The 21,953-nt window shown below is 41.2% G+C and overlaps 1 protein-coding gene across 3 annotated transcripts in view; it reads left to right on the top strand.

Moving 5' to 3' along the window:
- Window positions 1–21,953, top strand: part of NR3C2 (nuclear receptor subfamily 3 group C member 2) — a 204,189-nt gene that overhangs the window by 168,256 nt on the left and 13,980 nt on the right. For all 3 annotated transcript variants that reach the window (XM_082050436.1, XM_082050435.1, XM_082050434.1), the window contains 3 exons: window positions 2,592–2,930; window positions 3,354–3,498; window positions 21,778–21,908. In XM_082050436.1, the coding sequence (XP_081906562.1) occupies window positions 2,592–2,930; window positions 3,354–3,498; window positions 21,778–21,908 (615 nt within the window). The remainder of the gene's footprint in view (window positions 1–2,591; window positions 2,931–3,353; window positions 3,499–21,777; window positions 21,909–21,953) is intronic.

Below are 21,953 nucleotides of genomic sequence, written 5' to 3'. Positions count from 1 at the left end.
CCTTTTTTAAGGGTTTTGTAATAGAAAAGTAAGAAATAAGAGCGGAAGGGACTTTTGTAAGGGTCTTCTTGTTTGTCCTGGCTCTTGAGACAGAATCAGCTGCAGTGAAACTTTTCCTGACAGACTTGTCTCATCTCTTCCTTATGACCTCAGATGATAGTTATTCCTCTGTTTCCCTATGTAATCTGTGCTAATGCTTCAGATAATTAGCAAGTTTTTGCTAAATATATGTGGATATTGAAAAATATAATTTTAGTCTAAATTTTATTAGGACTGGCAGATTTTTATTTTATTAAAAAATTCAGCCCACCTCACTTGATCTGGATGTTCGCAGGCACAGAGAAATTAAGAAGCTGTCATGGCAGTGCAACTGCACCAAATGGGGAACAACAGCATTTTCACTTAGTTTTCAGAATTAAATTTATCAGAGTTGTCTGATTTGCCTGTAACTCCATAGAATCATTTGGGTTGGAAAAGACTCTCGAGATCATCGAGTCCAATCATTAATCTAACTCTGGCACTAAACCATGTCCCTAAGAACCTCATCTACATGTCTTTTAAACACCTCCAGGGATGGTGATTCAAGATGATAGTCAAAGAGCAGTTGTTTGACTGGGTATCTTCAGGATCTTGTGTACGAGGGGTAACACTGCTGTTTTCTATAGCAATGACCTATATTTACCCTAACAAATCAGCTTTTCTTTTGGAACTTGGGATGAGCCAGCTCCTCAGAGTTCAAGGTACTGTCCCAGCAAGGAAATGTTGAAAACAACAGGCTATTGTTGCACTTGTGCGTGTGTTCTCCTGGACCTTGGGCATCTGTATCCTGCCTCACCAGCATTACGAGCTCTGGCGCAGCTGCTGCCTCTGGGCAGGCAGCCCCAAGTTCAAGGAAACTGCAAAACACTTGTGGCTGCTGCAGCCAGCAATGGTCTTGGAGCAATGGCAGCTCCACTGTGGAAAAGGGTCTCCTTAAAATGTGGGGTTTAAGGAGTTATGAGGTGGTCCTGTGGATCTTTGAGGGGGGCTTTCTGCACCCCAGTAGGAAGAAGCACATAGAGCAAGCTTTGAGAATTTCCCTGGAGGCAGCGGCACGGCGTGCTGAGACAGAGTGGGACCGTGTTTCGATAATGAAGAGAGGAGGGATGAGGTGGGGGTTGGCCAGAAAGGATCCTGAAGTGCAGAAAAGGTGATATATTATAATATTTAAGGAAAGATAGGGAGGGGCAACTGATGACAGGAGAAAAAACTCAAAAAGATAGACTTGGGACAGGGCATGGACTAAGAAGGGTGTTTGCAGTGGTATTCTAAGTAGGAGTGAGATAGACTTGTATTTACTGCTGCCAGTAAAAGGAATGTTGCAATAATCAAGAGACAGGAAGATAAAAGTCCAGACGAGAGTTTTAACTGTGTACAGATAGATAAGAAAGAGTAGATTTGAGAGAAGTTGCTCTGAAAGGACTGCGAACATTTCAATTTAGTTAATTATTTATTAACTTTACAGATTATTCCAGTTGTGTTTTACTGTCATGATAGGTGATAGGCTTTTGTTGGGTTGGTTTGGTTTGGTTTGCGGTTTTTGGGCGGTGTTTTTTTGGTTGTTTTTTTGGTTTTGTGGTAGATTTTTTTTTTTTTTAACTTAATTGTCTTGCTTTTATTTCCCGTTCTTTCCTCATGCTGCAAGATGAATTTGCTGGTGCAGGAGCAGGGCTTTCTGCCTGCTTATGTATCTGCTTCACGAAGCAAAGTTGGGAAGGCAACCCACAGAGAATGGCTGGCATCCCTGCAAAGAGTGGAAGCACGCTAACGCTGCTGTCTTCTGGGAGTACTTAGTAAAGAAAAGGAGGGAGAGTAGCATTAAAGAAAAAAAAATTCATTATAGAAATGTTGATAGCAGTGAAGGAAGGTGTTACACGAGGCTTCGTGTTTTTTCTTTAGCCGGGTAAATATTTTTAGCGTTATTTCAGAATCACAGAATCACAAACTGGTTGGGGTTGGAAGGGAAGTACTCAGGAGAAGGGAATGACGCTCTTATGGAAGTATCAAACCAACAGAAGCAAAGGGATTTGACTGGCTTAGGCTGTTCAGGATTGATTGACTGCATTTCAAATTAGGGCACAGCCAGGGTGAGCACTAGGATTCTAAAGCTTAGGAGGGCTCTGGGTCTGCCAATTTTGGGCATTGCCAGGGAGATTCCTTTTGATTACCAAATGTGATGGAGAACATGAATTACAGATTTGTAGGTGTTAAGTGATTCATTTAAGCTACAAAAGAAATAAACTTCTGGAATTTTTAATCAGTACCAACTACAGTAACTAGGATGGTTTTATGCATGTCTGTATGGAGAGAGATACTAGACATTCTGTCACTTCTAACATAAAGTAAAGCCATGAAAATGAGCATAGATGTGTTTCTTGGTCCTTCTTCCAGCATAATGGTGCTGCAGGCAGTGAGGCTTTTCTTCACCTCCTGGTGACTTCTACTCCTGTTTCACTTGAGAACTTTGAGATGACACACTTCCATTTTCTGTAAAGCCAAGGCTACACTGGTTTTCTGTGCTGACTTGGCTCTTGTGCTGCTTGTCTTCACAGCTCGGAAGTCCAAGAAGTTGGGGAAATTGAAAGGGATGCATGAGGAGCAGCCCCAGCAGCGGCAGCAGCCACCACCCCAGAGCCCCGAGGAAGGGACGACGTACATCCCACCCGTGACCGAGCCCTCTGTCAACACAGCACTTGTCCCCCACATGTCTGCTATCTCACCAGCACTTACTCCCTCTCCTGTTAAGATCCTTGAAAGCATTGAACCGGAGATCGTATACGCAGGATACGACAGTTCGAAGCCAGACACAGCAGAGTACCTGCTTTCCACCTTAAACCGCCTGGCCGGCAAGCAGATGATTCAGGTGGTGAAGTGGGCAAAGATACTTCCAGGTGGGACCATGAGGCGTTTGGTGACATTTCTGTTCGATCTTTCTTTTGGATTAATGAACTATTTGTCTGACAAATTGCATCTTTAATCTGTGGACTGTGTTGAAATCCCTCACAGGGGGGTGTGAAATGAACCTCTGAGACAAGATTGCTGGGGTTTTTTTATTTATGTAATGTTTATTTCATATGTCTGTGATGGGTATTTAAAAAGCTTTCATTTTGAATAATAGCCTATTAAGAGGAAAACATGTTTTGTCACTGGAATGAAGAATTATGGTTTTGTTTTTTTTCAGAAGTATACTTTGTGGGAGTGTTGCTCTCGTTTGTTAATACTAGGAAAATAATGAGTGATGTATTCATCACTGGTTTGGCCAGCCCTTGTGGAGCACAGTATAGTTAATGGGAGTTTTCTGGTTTGATCTCTAGGATTTAGAAACTTGCCTCTCGAGGACCAAATTACTTTAATTCAGTATTCGTGGATGTGTCTGTCATCGTTTGCCTTGAGTTGGAGATCATACAAACATACAAACAGCCAGTTCCTCTATTTTGCTCCAGACCTGATCTTCGATGAGTAAGTATTCCTTAATGGTCCTTTTCAGTGCAAGCTGGAAGGATTACTCTGTCTTTATTTGGTTTTCAAGCATATTTGCAGTCTAAGGAAATTTCAACTAATCTCATTTTAAAAAGTAGCTTAATATTTTTTTCAGTGATTCAGTTTTCAATTGGCAAAGCTTTGATACCGCCATCCGTTTCTCCTTATGTATGTGGATGTGTTCTCAAACCAGGAGTATTCTGCTGGCTTGAAATATGACTGATATGTTACCAGGGTTTATAGAAAAGAACATTTTTTGGTATCTACTGGAGCTTGGAAAAATATCTAACTTCTAGGAAATGTGAATGTTTAAATTGCCAGTTTTTTTCAGCACAGTCATACAATGATGCTTTTGTTAACAATATACAGCTGTTCAATATGTTTTCTTGACAGTCTTAATTACCCTTCTTTGCAATCATGAAAGAAGCCAAAACGTTTTTTCAGTAATGAAACATAACTTCTTTTATGATGCATTCAAACAAAAAGAAGGATCAACCAAGGAACCATTCCTTCTGAGTATGTGTGTTCCTTTGTATTTTAAGTTTGTATTTTTAGTGCTTAGCTTTTGATGAGTATAATTTAATTTTTGTTCCATTCGCCTAGTGTTTATTCTAAGACAGTAAAGTCAAAATTTAAGTGAAAACACAGGCAGTCAAACTTGGGGTAACATCATATGCTCATCCAAGAAGCGTTTTGTTTGTTTGTTTTCTAGAGGTAAGGAAAAAAAAAACACACCACACCACAAACAGGAAAAGAATTAACAAAAAAGAATTAACGCTCTATCTTCTGAAACATGAAATGTTTTTCTTGGAGAAGGTACTTTGTTGCTATCCATCTTATTACTCTTTCTTTGATTTAGGAATGCCTAAATAATTAATGCATATGAGATCTGGTCCCAAAGCAGTGAGCAATATCAAAGGAGGATCGTTTGGGGTTTTTTTTGCAAGAGGAGGAACTGATGATTCACTGCATGTGGTTGAAAATGTACTGTCAGCCATTTTCCTTCTTGAAAGTGCCTCCACTGTGACTTGGACATTAGGGAATCATCAAAGATAAAATATCTGTAACTAAAGCCAAGGGAAAATGTGAACTTTGAAGAGTTTACTTCTCCTGGTGAAATGTAGACTAAAAGTTCAAACACAGAGGCAGCTTTCTCTTATCTGAAGTCAGTCAGTTGGGGGGTCAAAATTTATTGGACAGGGAAATCAATCCTGCTTGCAAATGAAAGCACATGCACATTGTTAGTGCTCAACTTCCAGAAGCTGAGATCAATTGTGAGCTTTATATTGCAAGCCTTGAAGGTAAGTGCCTGCAGAATTATAGTGAAGTTTAGTATCCAGTCAGGAAAAGAACTGCAGTGCCATGGAATGCAAAATAAGGACATCCCAAAACAGTTATGTATGATAGATAGTGGTCTTCTGGTCTTCTACATGTTTAACAATATACTTGTTGCAGAGCTACCGAAGCTAGGAGAAGGCAGGTGTGTCAAAAGAGAAGAAAAATAAATTATCAGGAGCTGTGTTGAGCTATAGGATGTGGTACAGTGGCTTTTGAAGTACCTGATGGAGACAAGAAATATCCTTGGTGGTAAAAAGGTAGGAGTTCAGTGCTTACTCCAGAGTGATGATGGGCACAGCACTGGAATGAGGGAGTTTCTCTCACTTCACTCACATTTCATACTCAATGGGAATTGCAGGAGGCGTTTGTTCCAAGTTTCTCACGTTTCCACTCAGGGCAGTAGTTGTGAGACTGCATTTGGAATCTGACTTGTGGGCTCCTTGACACGGGAAAGTCATTGAGAAACTGTAGAGAGCCCTGTGATCAAGTGGTGATCAGTGCTGGCCAAGGTGATCAGTGCTGGGTGGGACAGGAAGGGAGCTGGACTCATGCCACCAGAAACATACTGGGCACAGTGGGGATTTAATTGCAATGTTCATTTTCCTGACGAGTAATTATAGAAAATATGGAGTCAGACTCTTCTTGGAGGTACCCAGTGGAAGGATGAGAGGCTGTGATTGCAAGTCTAGGACAACAAACTGCCTCCTGGGCAGCAGAAGGTGAAATTTCATAATGAGATGGTGAAATAACAGAGCAGTGCCCAGAGAGACCCTGGAAGCTCCATCCTTGGAGATGTCCAAGCTTTGACTGAGCAAGGCCCCAAGCAACCTGCCCCAACTTTGACATTAGCCCTGCTGCAAGCAGGGCATTGGAATTCAGACCTCCAAGGTCCCTCCCAAACTAAAGTATTTTGTGATTCCAAGTTCAGGAGATGTAGCTCTTTTCCCAATTTTGACATAAGGTCAGAGATGAATTCCTGGAATTGTACAAGTTAGCCAGTACACTTCCAGTAAGAAGCGTTCAGATAAGTGCAAAACATAATATATATTTCTGTTTGCGCAAATAACACTGGTTTGAAACTTGCTCTGGAATTACTGAAAGCTAGTCTTACCTTTATTTCTTGAGTACCATGAACCTGAAAATGTGTGAAGTTAGAAACATGGGCCTTCATTTCTGTGCCGTGAGATTTGTCAGACTTCCCTAAGGTTCACTTGGTGCAACTTTTTGAGTGTTTTACTGCGCTTGGCATTTTAGGACATGTATTAGTTGATGCAGTATGGAAAGGAGATGCTTTAAAATGACTTTTCCTTCTGCTGACTTTAGGGAGTTATGCTTCTCTTATCACATGGCCAAGATTTTCTTGGTATTTCTTCAGATTGTGTCTGGTGAGGTCATTTCCCATCTCTATGCAAAAAGCAATTAGGAGGGCCCTATATCCGATAGGATAGGATCCCTTGCCAGTACCATGCACTGGGTGCCCCAGAGGGTCCAGCGTTTTCTTCAATGAACAGTTAAAAAAGAGTGAAAGTAGAGGCTGGCATTAGCAGAATTATGTTGCTTTGTTTTACGTTAAATGAATTTTCCGTTTACTCTTAACTACTGTGAATAAAAGGAAGTCGTAATGTTTCTGCAAGGCCATGATATATGATCTCCGTTTCTTTCTTATTCTGAGGGCCTGTAAACAAGATGGATAACAAATAAGGGTCTCTGCTGTTAATAGCTGTTAAATGAACCTTTGATTATTGTGTCAATACAGTGCAAAATGCACCCCTACTAGTATGTGGTTTGATTTCCTGCTAGGCTTATGGAAGACCGATAGTATTTGTCTGCCTTCATTTAGTCATGTTACATATCTCATTAAGTGTGGTCTTTGTCTTTATGGATCATGCATGTATTCCTTGCTTTGATTGACCTTAAGTAAATGCGAGCATGTGAACTGAGGGATAAGAAAATGGCCACTCAGCCTGTTACAGAAATGGCTAAAAACAGCCCGAAAAGAGGTGTGTGTAAGTTACAGTATGCCTTTTTGCTTAATCCACTTCTTTTGTAGCATAGTAGTTGTAATAAAAACTAATATTCTATACATATAACTTTAGTTTTAATCCACAGTAAATCTTTAAAAGACCGTCATATATGCGACACCCCATAATTCTTATTGCAGGTAAACACTCTTAAAGGATGACAGTTGCATATGTAATAAGACTCAAAAGATGTTGCAATAATGTTCTTAAAACTGCAAGCTCAAATTCAAGAAGTTGCAAAATTCCAAAATTAAGGTGGCCTGTGAAATCATAGTTTGAGCTCTTGAGGTACACACCTTAATGACTGTGTGCATAACCAAACCTTTAACTTATGGTATCACACATTATTTTTCCTGTGTGACTCCATCCTTTTTGCATTGATCAGTTTGGATGAGTTGTAGGGATGAGATAGTATTATGTAGCAAGAGAGTGTTGGGTTTTTGCTTCACTCATTGCAGGCGAGGAAGCCTTACTTTGAATGGATCCCAGGGATCTGGGATAACAGAGGGATATTAGTGGGGAAGATTTTCCTAAGAAATGACAAAAGACTGTCCCTGAATCAAGACTTAAGCTTTGAAACATTTCGGGTTCCTACTCTAAAGTAACAAAAATCCCACAGAAAAAAAAGCGCTGTTGTTTATTTAACTCAAGGGAGGGAGCAAGTTTCTCTTAAGGCTTAACCAAATACTTCAGCTGAAAATTTCTAATTTAATTCAACCTGAAGCGAGCATATGCATGGACAATTCAAGTCCAGAGCATTAAATTGGTAAAATTATACACAATTGAAAGCAAGTGATGTAGCAAAATAAGATGTGTTTTAACGCTAGCTTATTTTCGGGGATTCTGCCTGAAGCTATGCAAAATGAACTGTTTGCTACAAGGAACAGCCTAAAACACAATTTTTAAGACATGGTCCTGGAAGGTAGGGAAGTTAGTTTCAACTTCCCTTGGTCTCTCCCTTACTGTATGAATTAATCACTGAACTGACTAATAGCTAAAACGACTCTTTCTCTGGCTCCATCCTTTTGAAGGAAAAGTCCCCCATATTTTTGGAAAGAGCGTGACGGTTTAGGTCCTGGAAGAAATCCAGTCTTTCAATAGTAGGAGTTTATGTGTTTGCAGTGCAGAGCCAGATGCCTGAATCCCAGAGGAAAGCAAGGGATGCTCCTTCTTGCTCACATTTCTGTGGCAGCTGCTGTCTTGCAGGCCACTGGTGACACCTGCCCAGGTATCCACTTCCACCACCTGTATGTTAAGTCAGGGCAATGGCTGACAACCCTTCAGAGGCTCAGGAAGGGATAAAAGCTGTGGATGGGTGCAGCACTGCCAACAGAAACCTGGCGGGAGCCAAGACATGGCACGATGGGGATCCTCGTTCCCCCGACATGGGTAACCGGTAGTAGTGGTAGGATGGGGGCTGCCACCGGGGCCATGGCTTCTGCTCCCATCGCCTATCCCATTCAGTTTTTCTTTTGATTTTAGGTTTTGCATGGTCTCTTTGTAGACTTATAATCCTTATGGACTTCCGCATAAGAGAGATTCAAATTCAAAAATTTTTTACTCTTTTTAGGAAATTTACCCAAATTGTCTTATTGACCATTCTGGCCTTATCTAGCTGTAAAATGGCAATCATCTGGGACACTAAAAGAGTTTAGTAATACTGAGACACCTTATTGAGACACTTGAGTACCTTCAAGTACATCATCCATTGCAAATGCACCAAATGACTAATGTGCCGTGTGTTCTCTTGCTGCTTTGATTTTCCTTGGTTTGTCGTCTGCAGCAGCTAGAATAAGTCATAGGTGTGTAAGTGTTCTGATTTTCCTGCCCATTGCATTTTTGTCTGTTATCAGATTTTTACAGAGATTTTTTACCCTAGTCAAGGATGTGAAGGTCTGCCTGATAAAAACAGCACCAAGCGTTGCACAAGGTACCAAGAATTACTAAAGTGAACTTCAAAAGCCAAGTCTAAAAACTGGGAATAGATTTCACAAGCATTTGGATCAGCCATGTCTTTTTTCCATCTCTGAAATTATTGCATTACATCATATGCAGCTCAGTCCTCACAACAAAAAGGTTTCAGTAGAGGCTGCGGTTTGTTGGATATTACATACAAAACATTAGGAGCAGAATATACAGAGTAATGTATTGGTGCTTTTGACTGATTAGGAGAAGCTTCAAGCTATGGATTTTTGAGCTAAGTGCCTGTCCTATTATTGCCATTGCAGGCAATTGTGACACTACTGGTTACTCTTCTAGTTTGTAGTGCAGTATGGAAGGCTTTTTCATTATAAAATTCAGTCATTATTCCAGATATTTTTAAATAACCCTATAATACTATGCATGAAATGCAGTTAAAAAGCTAACAAAGCTTACTACAAATTAATGTAAATCCTTCCTCTAAAGTGCAAGATGTAACTTTCAGTAAAATAAAAATGTAGCATTGCAAGGATCTTTCATGCTATGCCCTTGGTAATTCCCCCAAGTATGAAGTTTTAAAATACAAAGGCAGAGAGAGGTTGATGTTAGCATTAGAGGAAGAATAGAGAATACATTTTCCAAATGAGAAAGTTAAAGTAGAGCAGATGAGGTAGAGAGAGGCAGAAAAGCATCTTCAGAACATGGAGATTTCTGTGAAGTTCCTGTGCTAATGTTGTCATGGGATATGAATGGGCAGAGGAATTTATAACCTTGAGGAAAGTAATAAAATTAAATTAAGAATTCAGATGTAGCTCAGCTGAATAGCTAAGATTTTATTTTAAGTCTACATTTATTAATTATGTGTTTTTTATTAGTAAATAGCATGTTCATTGTCTTTTCATTACGTTCCTAATTTCCTCTTATAATATACTTGTGGAAGCTGGTCTGTGCCTGTTCGGTGCCGAATCCTGTAAGTTTTTCTGGTATTCTGATTTCTATAGTAACAGCAGGAAGATAAATGTAATAAAATTAGAATATTTAAGAACAGCCGATTTTTTTTCTTAACCTTACATACCTCTGGGGCAAGATTGGAGGGGATGATTACTTAGGTCGTCTGTACATGGTGATAAAGCCAAGAAGTAACTTCTTTTATTGTTTAAAAGATTGATTTTCCTCCATTTACATTTTGCAGGATGATGGTTGTTAACCCTTATGGTAATTATTTTAATTTCTCTTGCAATCTGTTAATCCTGTGGTGTCTAAATTTAGGTACATTTTTGTAATCTCTTTCATCTGGCAGTCTCCACATCCTTCATTTTTAATTAGTATTACCACAGTGATTTTTGATAAGAGTTGTCAATGTTCATTCTTTGCTAATAAATTGTGTGTGTGATTGCTGGTCTTGTTAAAAGGTCAGCAAGCGCCCCTTGATCTTCCTCCCTGCATGATTTTTGCTTGCATATGTTATTTTGAAGAGGAATACTGCATTCATACAATCTAAACTGTTGGCACAGTGAGAAGTGGATGTCTTTACCATTAAAATTTTTATATATGCAATGTTACTGTTATTTACTTTTGTATAAAGTGCAACTCAGTTCCCATCCAGAGAATTATATGAAAGGCTTTTGTTACATACCCACCACAATATAGTGCAGACACAGAAGGAAATTTTTAAGAACTACTGTCATAGCTGTACTTAATAGGTGTACTATGTTTCAGGTAGTTTTTGTAAGTCTTATTGGGCTTTTTCTTTGTATTATAAGCAGGTCAATGGTTGGGCAAAGGAAGAGATTCAACTTCTTTGCAGAACTTTGTAACGGCCCTGGCTTTTAATGCCTTTATCTAAACACTTCTTAAATTTCTAGAGCGTTTCAGTTAAAACTCTGAAAGTTTAAAGGAAAACAGGAGAGTGATTTTATGGAGATGCATAAGAATGTGAAAACTGTGAGAAGGTCCATCTGGCACAGCCTGTCATCCTTTAAATTGGCCTATTGCAAAGAAAGCCTAAGATCAGGACGGGGGTAAAAGGAAACTTCTTCATTTGCCTGTTCCAGCAGTCAGTGATTTAGGTACTTTCTGAACGAGAGATTGCATTTGGACAATTGTGCTTAATAACCATTCTGTATCTTCTGTGAATTTGTCTAATACCTTTTTGAATACATTTATAATGTTGACATCTGAAATGTACTGTGGCAGTCGCTTCTGCAATTTAATTATGCATATTTGTTTGTTGGAGATGTTTTTAAAGCAGGTAGCTGATAATTTAATGGAGTGCCACTTCACTCTTTTGTTTGTAGTAGTAGTGGATATATTCATTTTCATCCTGTGTATGCCGTTTATCACTTACAGATCTCTGGCAAGTCCCATCATTTCTTCTATGAGCTGAAGAATCAGCAAGTCAATTTAATCTCCCCTTGTCTGTCAGTTGTTTGGTACCCCTGGCCATCCTCATCTCCTCCCTCAGTGCTTTTGCTAGCCCCTTGTATTAGTTTTGAAGGAGAGCAGGCTGACATGCTGTATTCAGAACACAGTGGATTTATGCAGTACCAAAATTAGGATTTCTGTTTTTCTCTGGACTCGTCTCTCTCACCCTTTGCTTTTTTTTGACCGTTCGTGAATGCTGAGTAAACGTTTTCAAACAACCTGGTCCAGATTACACTTAGGTCTTTTTATTTTGTGAGATGTCTGTTAATTGAAAACCAATTATTTTGTACTTATGGTGGAAGATGATTATACTGCCTGCATTGTCTTGCAATTAGTGATTTTTGCCTTTCATTTTTTCGGACAGCCAGGCAGTTTTGTAAGATTTTTCAGCAATTTTTCACAGACAGTTCTTGATTTCATCATCTGGAGCCATCAGCAAGCTCTGTCACTTCCGAAGGTTAGATTTTTTTTTGGATGATGTATGAGTACAGTTTTCAGCACAGGCCCCAGTGCAGAACTCCATGAGACTTCCCTGGTAACCTCCATCACTTGTGTGAGAGATGTCCATTTATTATTACCCTTGGTCTCCTATTCTTGAGCTGCTGCTAATTCTCAAAGAGCCCTCCTCCTTAACCCTAAGCTCTCTTGAAGAGCTTTCAGGAGATCTTTCTAATAGCCTTAAAATCCAAGCTGGCCGTGATTGCATCCCCGTATACCTTCTGATACAAAGCGCAGCAGGTCCTAGACCAGTAATTACCCACGCTGGGCACGCCGACAGACGGTATTGCAGCCCATACCCGGGCTGCACACCCCAGTTTCCTTCCTGTGGAAACCAGGGCAGAGGAGAGGAGGAGGAGGGGGGAGGGTTGGTGTTCTCTTAGGTCTCACCCCATATGGCCGTGGGATGCAGCTAGACCTGGCATGTGCAAAGCATTTCCATCGTGCAGACGTTGCCTGTATCGACCAGAGCATCCTTGTGCTGTCATCAGAGCGCTCTTACTCATTTGTGAGACGTGACCTTTCTTTGCCAAAGCTGTGCCGACTTCCTTCCATTATAACATGTTTATTTATCTGCTAGTGCTCCTCTTTCAATCGTTTTGCTAGATATAGAAATGAGACTTACTAGACTCTGGTCTGTTGAGTGCTCCCTCCCCTCTTCCAGACCCATTTTAAGAAATCAGTCACGTTTGTCACCTTCCATGCCTTTTATAAGGGCAATTTAAGCAATAAGCTGCACAGCACAGTTAGTAGTTCAGCAATTCCATATTTAAGTTACTTTACAGCTCATGGATGGATGCCATCTGGTCTTGGTGATTTATTACTATTCATTTTACTTTTTTTTTTTTCTTTCTTTCTAAACCCTCTTCTACTCACACTTCAATCTGAAACTAGTTCTCACACCCGCAGAACCTTTCTGGAGTCCTTTATGGAGAGCACTGATGCAAAGATTTTATTTAACTTTTCTCTATGGCTTGATCTTTCTCAAACACTTCTTTTTCATCTTGATCTTCTGTTGGCCCAATGGATGCTCTGGCAGGTTTCCAGCTTGTTTAAAAGGGTTTGACTGTTAGTTTTTATGACTTTAGCATGAAGACTTGCCCAATGATTTTACTTTTAACTTGGCATAATTATGGTCTCTTAGTATCATCTCAGCATGACTTTAGGACAGCCACAGACATTTGGGAGGGTGTCTTATCACTTCTCTTGAGGTCCTTGGCAGGAAGGGCTGGGATAGAGAAGAGTTCTGTTCTTTTCAAGTGTCTGTTTGAACGTGATGGTGCTTTAATCTTTCTGCAAGTCAATGAGCTGTTTGCTGACATCTCCAAATGCCTTTCACATGTACAGTTCTTCCTTTTGCTACTTCGCTGATGGAGTTAAATATTAATCCTCCAGATTAAAAGAAAAATGAGGAAGCAGATTCCTATAAACTGGTATGAGAGGAAGGCATGCCTCAGTTGTCTTCTAGAAAATGCCAGGCTTTGCATGACAACATGAGCAAAGTGGGCCATGGCATAATGGATGTATAAAACTATACCTAATGGGCACCTTTTCTGACTGGTGATACCTTACCCTGATGAACTTTAAAAGAGTATTTATTGTCATGTGTACATTATCATCACTTGTAATTGAATGTGGTACTGAAAAAGCATTGTGCTAAAGGCATAATTATGTATTTTCTCATTTAAACTGTAATTTATCTCTTTTGGAATGCAAATGTAAACCAAAAGAGAGTATTTGGTATCAGCATTCTGCTAACTGCATAAATTAGCTGTTAATTCCAGAAGATACTTGGGGTTTTTTGCTCTTGATGTGCTTGGAATTTTAGGGTTACATAACTGGGTGATTAAGTTGGATTTTAGCACAAGTTTACTGTGATTGACTGGGGGCTGAAGCTTTCCCTTGGTAATCATTATGCACAAGCTGTTGCCAGTTCCTTTGTTGATGGGCATATAACAGGAGAGCACTTAGCTGACACTTCAGAGCAGCTCAAAATTTCTCTAGTATCGGTTACCTGGGATTGTATTCTCTAGGATCACCAGCAGGACTTCTTGGGAGAAACCTAATTTTCAGAATTGACTCCTTTAAGTTCAGTGTAGAAATTGACAAGTTTGTATGCCTTGAGAGAATAAAGAAGCCAAACTCAAAAACATAAGAATCGTCATAAATGAGGAGATCACTCCAGCTTTACAGAAACTGGAAGAGGAACCAGCATCCTATCTAAAATACCAAAAAGTAGTATGAGCAACATTTAAGCCACTTCTGCATAGCTTATCAGTTTGTTATGGCTGAAAAGGCAAAGAGTTTCACTGAAATATTAAAGGAAATGCAGACTGATATAGAGAAAATTAGGAAATGATGGCTGAAAGTGAAAAGAAGATGAAACAACTTAATGAAGAAGTAGCGGAGATGGAAAAGGAAAAGGCTAAGGTAGTTGGTGGTAAGCTCTGTTCACTGGAAGATGCGCTTTCAGAAATGAAAAGACTTGATATTAAAGCAAGGCGACAATAAACATGGCAGATGCTCTCTGTTAATCCCCCCCACCCTCTACCCTCTCTCAGCATGAAGGAAAAAAGAAAAAGTCCTCGCTAAGGGAAGGTGATAGGAAGGAAAAAGAGAGAGAGAGAGACTTTAAGCTAGAAAGAGTCTTGCAAGTTGGAAAAGTTTTAAAGGCTTTACTAACGCTACTAATAAATGGAGAAAATATACAAAATACACAAAACCAATCTTGAATACTTGATATGGAGCTGGTGTCACTTCAGTGGGAGCGGAGCTGGGTGGGTGGAGCTGGCGTGGAGTCAGCAGCTGCAGGGCAGGGACCCAGAAGTCCTGGGTGGGACTTCACAGCAAACTGTAAAACTGGATTCAAGGATACAGGGCCTGAATCAAGGCCTAAGATCACAAGCAGACGGGCAGGATCCTCTCTAGATGCTGGCCATGGTCAAAGAGAGTGAGACCCTCGTGATCTCCTTCTTATGTATGATGTATGACGTGGATGGGATGGAATACTTAGTTGGTCAGTTTTAGTCACCTGTTCTGTGTGCCCCTCCTTGCAAATGTGTCCCGTTATCGGTTAACCTAGGTTACCATGGTAATAAATCTAAACATGGGGCTCTTCTGCATTCCATTGGTCATCTTATCAGCACCGAGCACAGTGTCCGAAAAAAAAATAGGCAGCTAACTTCAGGAAAGCGCAGTTACTTAGAAGAACTCAGCTCTAAGGAAAATTCACTAAAAGAGAGACTGGTCTTGTTTTTAACAAAACCAGGACACATTGATAACGGTAGGTTTACATGTTCTTCTGAAAGAGTTGGTTGGAGGAGATCATTACTGACATACTTCTCTTCCGGCAACTTTTAGAGCAGGAATTCTGTCTGTTTTGCATGACGTGCTTCCTTGCAGCAAGCAGCTTTCTCCTGTTGCATGTCTGATTCCTGCAGGAACACTGTAGCTGGAGGCGTCTCCAGGACCCTTGAGCCAATTCCCTGCTGCTACAGGAGGATCTCGCCATCAAAACCTCCTTATTTTCAAAGTAGAAGGTAGTGCCAGGGCTTTGCTGCTATGTCACATTAATAGGGCCAGGGGGTTTTCTCCACACCTTCTCGGCAGAGAAGGAATACTGACTGTCGGGAATGGCTGAAGTCCGGTAGGACAGGGCAGAGGAATTTGAGGGCAGAAGGAGGAGCTGAGGTGACATTTGATGGCAGGTCTTGCAGCTTTGCTCTAAGACGTGACTGCTGGCACCTGCCTGCCTCTGCACGAAGGATCGTGTACCTTCATACTTGGGCAATAGCTGCATCAGGCAGTTCAGTGGTATCAGCCAGAATGTCCTGGAAAGGTTGGAGTATGCTGGAAACGGAGACTGTCAGTGGGGGCTGAGGCGATGACTTTGTTTTGGTTTTGGTTTGGTTTTCTCCCTGAGCCTGGTGCGAGGACATTGTTTTCCAGCAGCGCAGCAGATCAGGCAGCCAGGGGCTGTGATGTTGTAGCCTGGCTGAGATTCACTGTTGCTTGTGTGGGCAACAGGGTGGTCATCTGAGATTGTCACCTTTATGCTGCCTCTAGGCTAACGCTTTCCTGGATAAACCACCTAATTCGCAGCCTATGTTTATCCATGACATTTTAACCAACTGCAGGGTAATAGTTGAATTCTTTCTCTCTTACTGATTAGGGAGAGCATCTGCTGCCTTATGAGTAGGAGGTCACCGGTGGTGCCAAAGATGCGATATTTATTTCTGCTGTCTCACTGACAAGTTAAGGGAAAAATGGGCATGACCCAAATTTCTCTCCAGTTGAAACTGATGACAAAGCTGCCATTGATTTAAACAGGATTGGGTTGCCAGCATTTGCCATTCATGCAAGGTAACAGGTATTTTTTGCTTCCTGGAAGGAGGTAGCTCTGAAGCTTTAAGAGTTTAAGACAGCATGTTGAAGGGAGTATGTTCTTGTCTCTTTCTGCTGTGGCTTGCAGAGCGAGCAGAGATTAGAAAGTGCTGAATAAGAAATAAGTGCTGAATGAATAGTCCTGATTGAATTTTGCCTGAATTCTGCATGTCTTTTGGCTTGGATTTTGATCAGTGCAATAACTTAATGATGCTGCTCCAGCACTGCTGACTTTGGTTGCATTTATAAAGGCTCCAAGATGGGAAACAGGTGTCTGGGTACAGTCCCCAGAGCAGAACGATGTGCAGTGTTTCCCAGTGCCACCGCACACGAAGCAGAGCAGTGATTGCCCCTTCGCATGGAGGAACAGATTCAGTTTTGTGCCGGCTAATGTTGTTCTGTTCCTACTGTTCCTCATGATGAAGCTGTTGAAGTACAATACTCCCTCAAGAAAGAGTTAATTGCTGTTAAAACAATAAGTTGGTTTTTTTATCTTTCCTCGAGAACCTCAGAACTGTTTCCAGACAGGTGAACCCCTCCTAAGGCAGGTAAGATAATTCGGATTGAGGGCTTTTCCGATTAGATAGTTCGAACAGCCAAACAAGGGACTCTGATACCACATCCCTGCTCTTTTTCCCTTTTTATCCACAGCTTGCCTGCCTTGCCCCTTCTGGCATGGTGGAAAGCATATCTTGGTTTCTGAGGTTTTCAAACTAGGTTTGACCTTCAGGCCTTTAGCAAGTGTTTTTGTTGGGTTGCATTTCTTTATTTGTTTTATTTTTGTTACAGTATACTGTGCTTTATGAATTTTTGAACAGATACAGATTTTAGTCTTGCAAAGGAAACGCTCTTGGTTATAAAATGGAAAACCGTTCTTAAAGGGGAAAAGAATATAAAATCAGGAAACACAAAGAATATCTCTTTGACATCAGATTTTTGCTACAAGTGTAGCTTGGTCTTTTCCTAAGTCTTTTCTGAGCCTTGGAGGCCAAGGAATTAAGTCAGCTGCATGTTTGTTCCTCTGAGGAAAGGCGATGCATTTGCCTGTTTTTTCCTGGGATTATCAGCAAGCCACTTGAATAGTGATGAAATCTCCAGAACGCCCACCGCAGCTTTCTCTTTCTTTGCTTCCCTCTCTCGTTTAGGAAGATGTCTTGTGCTGTGGCTTTGAAAAGTATCCATGAGAAAATAAATAAAACATGGTATCAGGTTTGGTTTGAAGCCGAGTTTCGCCTGTGAGAGAGTATTCCTTGATGCATGGTTTCCTCTCTTCGGTTATGGTCAGTTGAGTTGCAGTTTCCACACTCAGCAAGGAGATTTACGATACTAGACTTTATGATGACTTCATAAATTATAAGTTACTTATTCACAACAAGTTGTTTCTGTACAGCACACCTGTAGTCTTGCATTTTTTGATGTGGCTGTTTGTTTTCTGTGAAGGTCACATAAAGGAATTAATGATGTCTACGACTGATTTGATTTTTAGGATGCCTTGTCTTGAACCATTTTCTTCCTGGTGTGACTGCTCAAATCCTACATCTCTGTTGTACTTGGGTGGGCTGTCCTGTGTGATTTGGGGCATTTGTCCCATTTTGGTTGGGTGCTCAAGCCGCTTGCTGTGTCACTTACCTCTGTGTAAGAAGACAATTGCTTCATCGGAGTAGGGGAACAGCAGGAGCTGGGTTTGTTTGCCACCTTCTCATCCACCTATTCAGCTCCCTGGGGATGCTGAGGGTGGAATAGGCTGAGGTGTTGGGCTGGTACCACAGAGCTGGTCATCACGCAGCCCGTCTGTGGAAGGGAAAGGAAATCTGGAATCAGTGTGGGAATAAGGGCAGCAGGGATGAGAGACAGGGACACAAGAGGTTGTGTGTGGTTAGGGAGAGATCCCGGATAAAGTGAGGAGAAAGAGAAGACAGACTCAGGGGAGGTACCAAGAAGTCTCTCAACTAGGAATACATTTGCTGTGGTTCACTGAGAGAAACCCAACAGCAGGAACAAACCCCCTCTTCCCACCAAGGCGGCTGGGGTGCCTTGGGAGTTCCGCCCACGGAGGCACCCACCTCGTCTTCCTCCTGGGGGAAAGGAGGCCAAAGCGGGGACATGGTGAGCGAGTCTGTGACCAGGTAACATGAGGTACGGGTGGCCAAAGAGGGTGTGCAGGAGCAGACAGGGCAGTAGCTGGGGGTCACAGGCTGGATGTGGCTCCCCTGCCCGTTCCCAGCACCGCGGCTCAGGAAAGGTCGAGCAGAACGTGAGCCCAGCATTAAATTAAGCCTGTAAAGGAGATACTCAGGGAACTTAAGATGGATTAATTTAAGGTGTAAAATTTAAAGCGTATTATTATGAAGGAGGATTAAGTTAAACTGAGCTAATGATGCCGCTTTTGAATGCGTATCCATGCAGCAGATTCGGAGTTTTGGCTCCACGCCTTTTGTTACTTCAATGTAAGAACGCATCTTCTTAAATCTCCCCATAAGGACACATGCCCTTATATGTTCTGCATTTCCATGTCAAGAGGTTTATATGCTGAGTCAGAAGTAGAACGGGTGTTGGTTGGTTTTGCTTTTATTTCCTCTTTAAAAAAAAGAAAAAATAAAAGTGGGTGGGGAGAAAGGCAACGTAGAAGTTTGTCTTAATTTTCCCCATGGTGATAATGGCATTTGTGATGACTTGGTGGTGTTTATTCTTAGAGGAGGCATTTGATAAGGAGGAAATAACTTTGTTCATGTTATGTTGACATGCCCTTTTTTCTATATGTCCCATCTCTTTTAATGTATGAGCTATTGCTTTATTTTTTTGTTACTCTCATGGGATTGGGATATCTGCAATGTCAGCACATGAATTTTCCAAAGGTTGTGTATGCTTATTTTTTACACTGTGTGAGTTAAAAATCAAATGCAAAGTTGAATACTGTAAACTCCCACAAAATGGTTATCTCATGTTAAACAGAGTCATGTATTAAGTCACATAATTTGTAGCTAGTAATAATTTGTAAATAAGTGATAATTCAGCTGAATTTATTTTCAGGAGGGAAACTGATTTGAAATTACAGGTTTGCTGTGTGTTAAACTGCTTAGTAACTCTTCTGTGTATATTCTTTTCTTGCTACAAACAATGCCATGAGGTTTTCTTTGAGGGTAGAGATCAATATTTTGAAGCAGGTAAAAGACAAAATATATAAAAAACAGACACAACAAACAAAACCTCACATTTACTAAAATTCTTCTATTTAGGCAATCATATAAAAGCAAAACAAATAGGAAGAAAAACATAAGAGATAAATGTAAGATGTCACAAAGTGCAATGCAATGTAAAAGGTTTTGAGTCAGGATACGCTGTCAGAGTTGTTTTTCCACGCAGTTTGGTGAAAGCATAAGAAGGCTGAGACAAAACCTTGAAACGTTTCCTTTTATTTGCTGTGTGGGTTGTGGTATCAGATGAAAGTTCTGGTGCTTCTTGTGTCTGTGGAGCCCAAACACGAGCAGGGACTGTGGCAGCTGCTTCATGTCCTGAGGTTGGAGAAATTGAACATGCAATACACTGTTCTTGTTTTGAATCGTGCTAGTCTTCAGCAGTTTGAGGTATGCACTAAAATGTTTGGGTTTTTTTTTTTAATATAAAAATCCCTTTGTCATTTGCCTTCCAGCTTTAGTATGTATCCATCTGAGACTTCTGCAAGAGCTCAGTGAGGAGCCACCGTTATCTGTGTCCTAGACTCGGACTGGGTAATTTGGGAAGATGCATAATAAAATAAACATGGTATTACTACTACTACTAAGTTTTAAAAAAAAAAAGGCAAGCTGGAAGCTCTTAGTCTGAAGCAGAGGGTGGAGCGGGGGGAAAGTGCGGAGCCCATATAACAATGGGGAGTCCACTTTATTAGTATTAAGGAGGAAAATAAAATCTGCTCTGGCAGTAGTGAAATAAAACACCAGGAAGATTACATCAGTCTTTGTTTGCACACAGTATGGTTCTTCTCTTTCACTAGCCAATTTGTATATTTGAAAAGGCAGTTGCTTGGCTAAAATAATTAGCTGAACTTCATCCAGTTCCCCAATTATGTGAAAAAATGTTTGAAGAAATATAGACAATTGTTGTTGAGCAATTAAAAAAGCAGTGGTCACTGAACAATTATAGCACCTCATCTAACTGCCTGTATATATTGTAGTTTCAAAATGAGACAGACAATTCTCAGGGACTCTTTGCTGTAGCTTTTGGGGCTTGGGATAGTGGCTTTAGAAGTATAACAAAATCCTTACTAATTCTACCTGAAACTTGTGCGGTATAGAGAAGAGTGATAGGGTCTGAAGCTAAATGTATATTTAGAGGGAAAAAAAGCGTAAACTGGATACAAGTCATGTATCCTTATTATTCTACAATTTAATAAGCAAAAATCTGTATTAATAAATGAGCTAGTTTTATTATATATTCCTTTATTCCTAACTCTCTTAGATCAGTATTGTGGGAAAAAAAAAAAATAGACACAATTTTTTAATGTTTCAGCATTTGAATAAGAGACTATTGCAACAATTTGACTAACATTAATAATTCCCTGTGGGAGGTCCAGTGTAGTATATTAGCAAGAACTTTAGTGGCTTGGAAATCATTTCTCCTTGTTCCTATGCTTTCATCCAGGGAGGCAGAGCTGTTACGTTTTCAGGAAAAGTAGTAATCAGAGATTTTAAAATGGAGGCTACTCGGGTAGGATGCAGAGTGTTGCTGGCTGAGGCAGTGGTCAGCCCCATCATTCTTTAACTTCGAACTCCTCAGTAGGCATAAAGCCATGCGTTTTGTTGTTGTTGTTGTTTTAATTTTTGTTAAACCACTTTCCCATTTTCCAGACCTGCCAGCCATATTTTTACGAGACTGTTATTCAGGGTGAGAAGAGTCAAGATGTCTCTGGTGGAAGGGTGGAGATCCCAGGGCCCCTCTGGCTGTGTGTGGTGGGCAGCCGAGCTCTTTGCCACGGCTGGTCCCGCTGTCTGTGGCTGGAGGCTGCTGGGCTGGGGCCAGGGGGCCAGGGCTGACCCCCACGAGTTGCTGCAGGGCTGAGGCTGTCAGTCCTCCTTGGCCATCCCTTCCCTCAGCTCCTCTCTGCACCAGACGCTTCTGAAGCCTGTTGCCACCGGTACATCAACTGATGGGGGATGTATCATGTAGAACATAAATGCAACATATTGCACCAGTCCTGACCCCTTCAGCAGGCTCAGACAGGGCAGAGCTGAACAAACACTGACAATTCAGACACATTTTAAAAACATTTTTGCCAGTTCATTAACATTGTTGCTGTATAAAACTCAAAGTAATTGTGTTGCTGTTCCTTTTAGGGTGGTTGTTGATGATGCTGCTTGTGGTCTGCTGGGTAGCAGAGGAGTTGAGCAAAGCAGTGCCCACCTGGGTCCCTCAAAGCTCCCAGGCAGTGGGTTTTTCTGCCAGCCTAGGAACACGGGGACCAGGCAGCATTTTGGGGCTGGCGGGGCTCCTGCTTCATCCCCGTAGTCCCCAGCTCCCCTCCCTAACCTGAAATTTGCAGCTCTGGTGTGTCTCACCGACCTCCGCCCATCAGTGTATGGTTTCCAGGTCACACCTCGACTTGCTCGCGCGTGGGCTGCCCCATGCTCGTATGCCCTCCCATATTTACCCTCTGGATATTGTTTCTTTGTCTTTGCAGGGAACGAATGCGCCAGTCTGCGATGTTTGAGCTCTGCCAGGGGATGCACCAGATCAGTCTGCAGTTTGTTCGCTTGCAGCTTAGCTTTGAGGAGTACACTATAATGAAAGTTCTGCTGCTGTTAAGCACAGGTAAGTTAGCTTTATGGTCATGTGGGGATACTTGAGAATAGTCCA

Source organism: Streptopelia decaocto (genome assembly GCF_964273445.1).
Source record: "Streptopelia decaocto genome assembly, chromosome: 4".
NCBI lineage: Eukaryota > Metazoa > Chordata > Aves > Columbiformes > Columbidae > Streptopelia > Streptopelia decaocto.
This window is presented reverse-complemented; position numbering and strand designations above follow the sequence as displayed.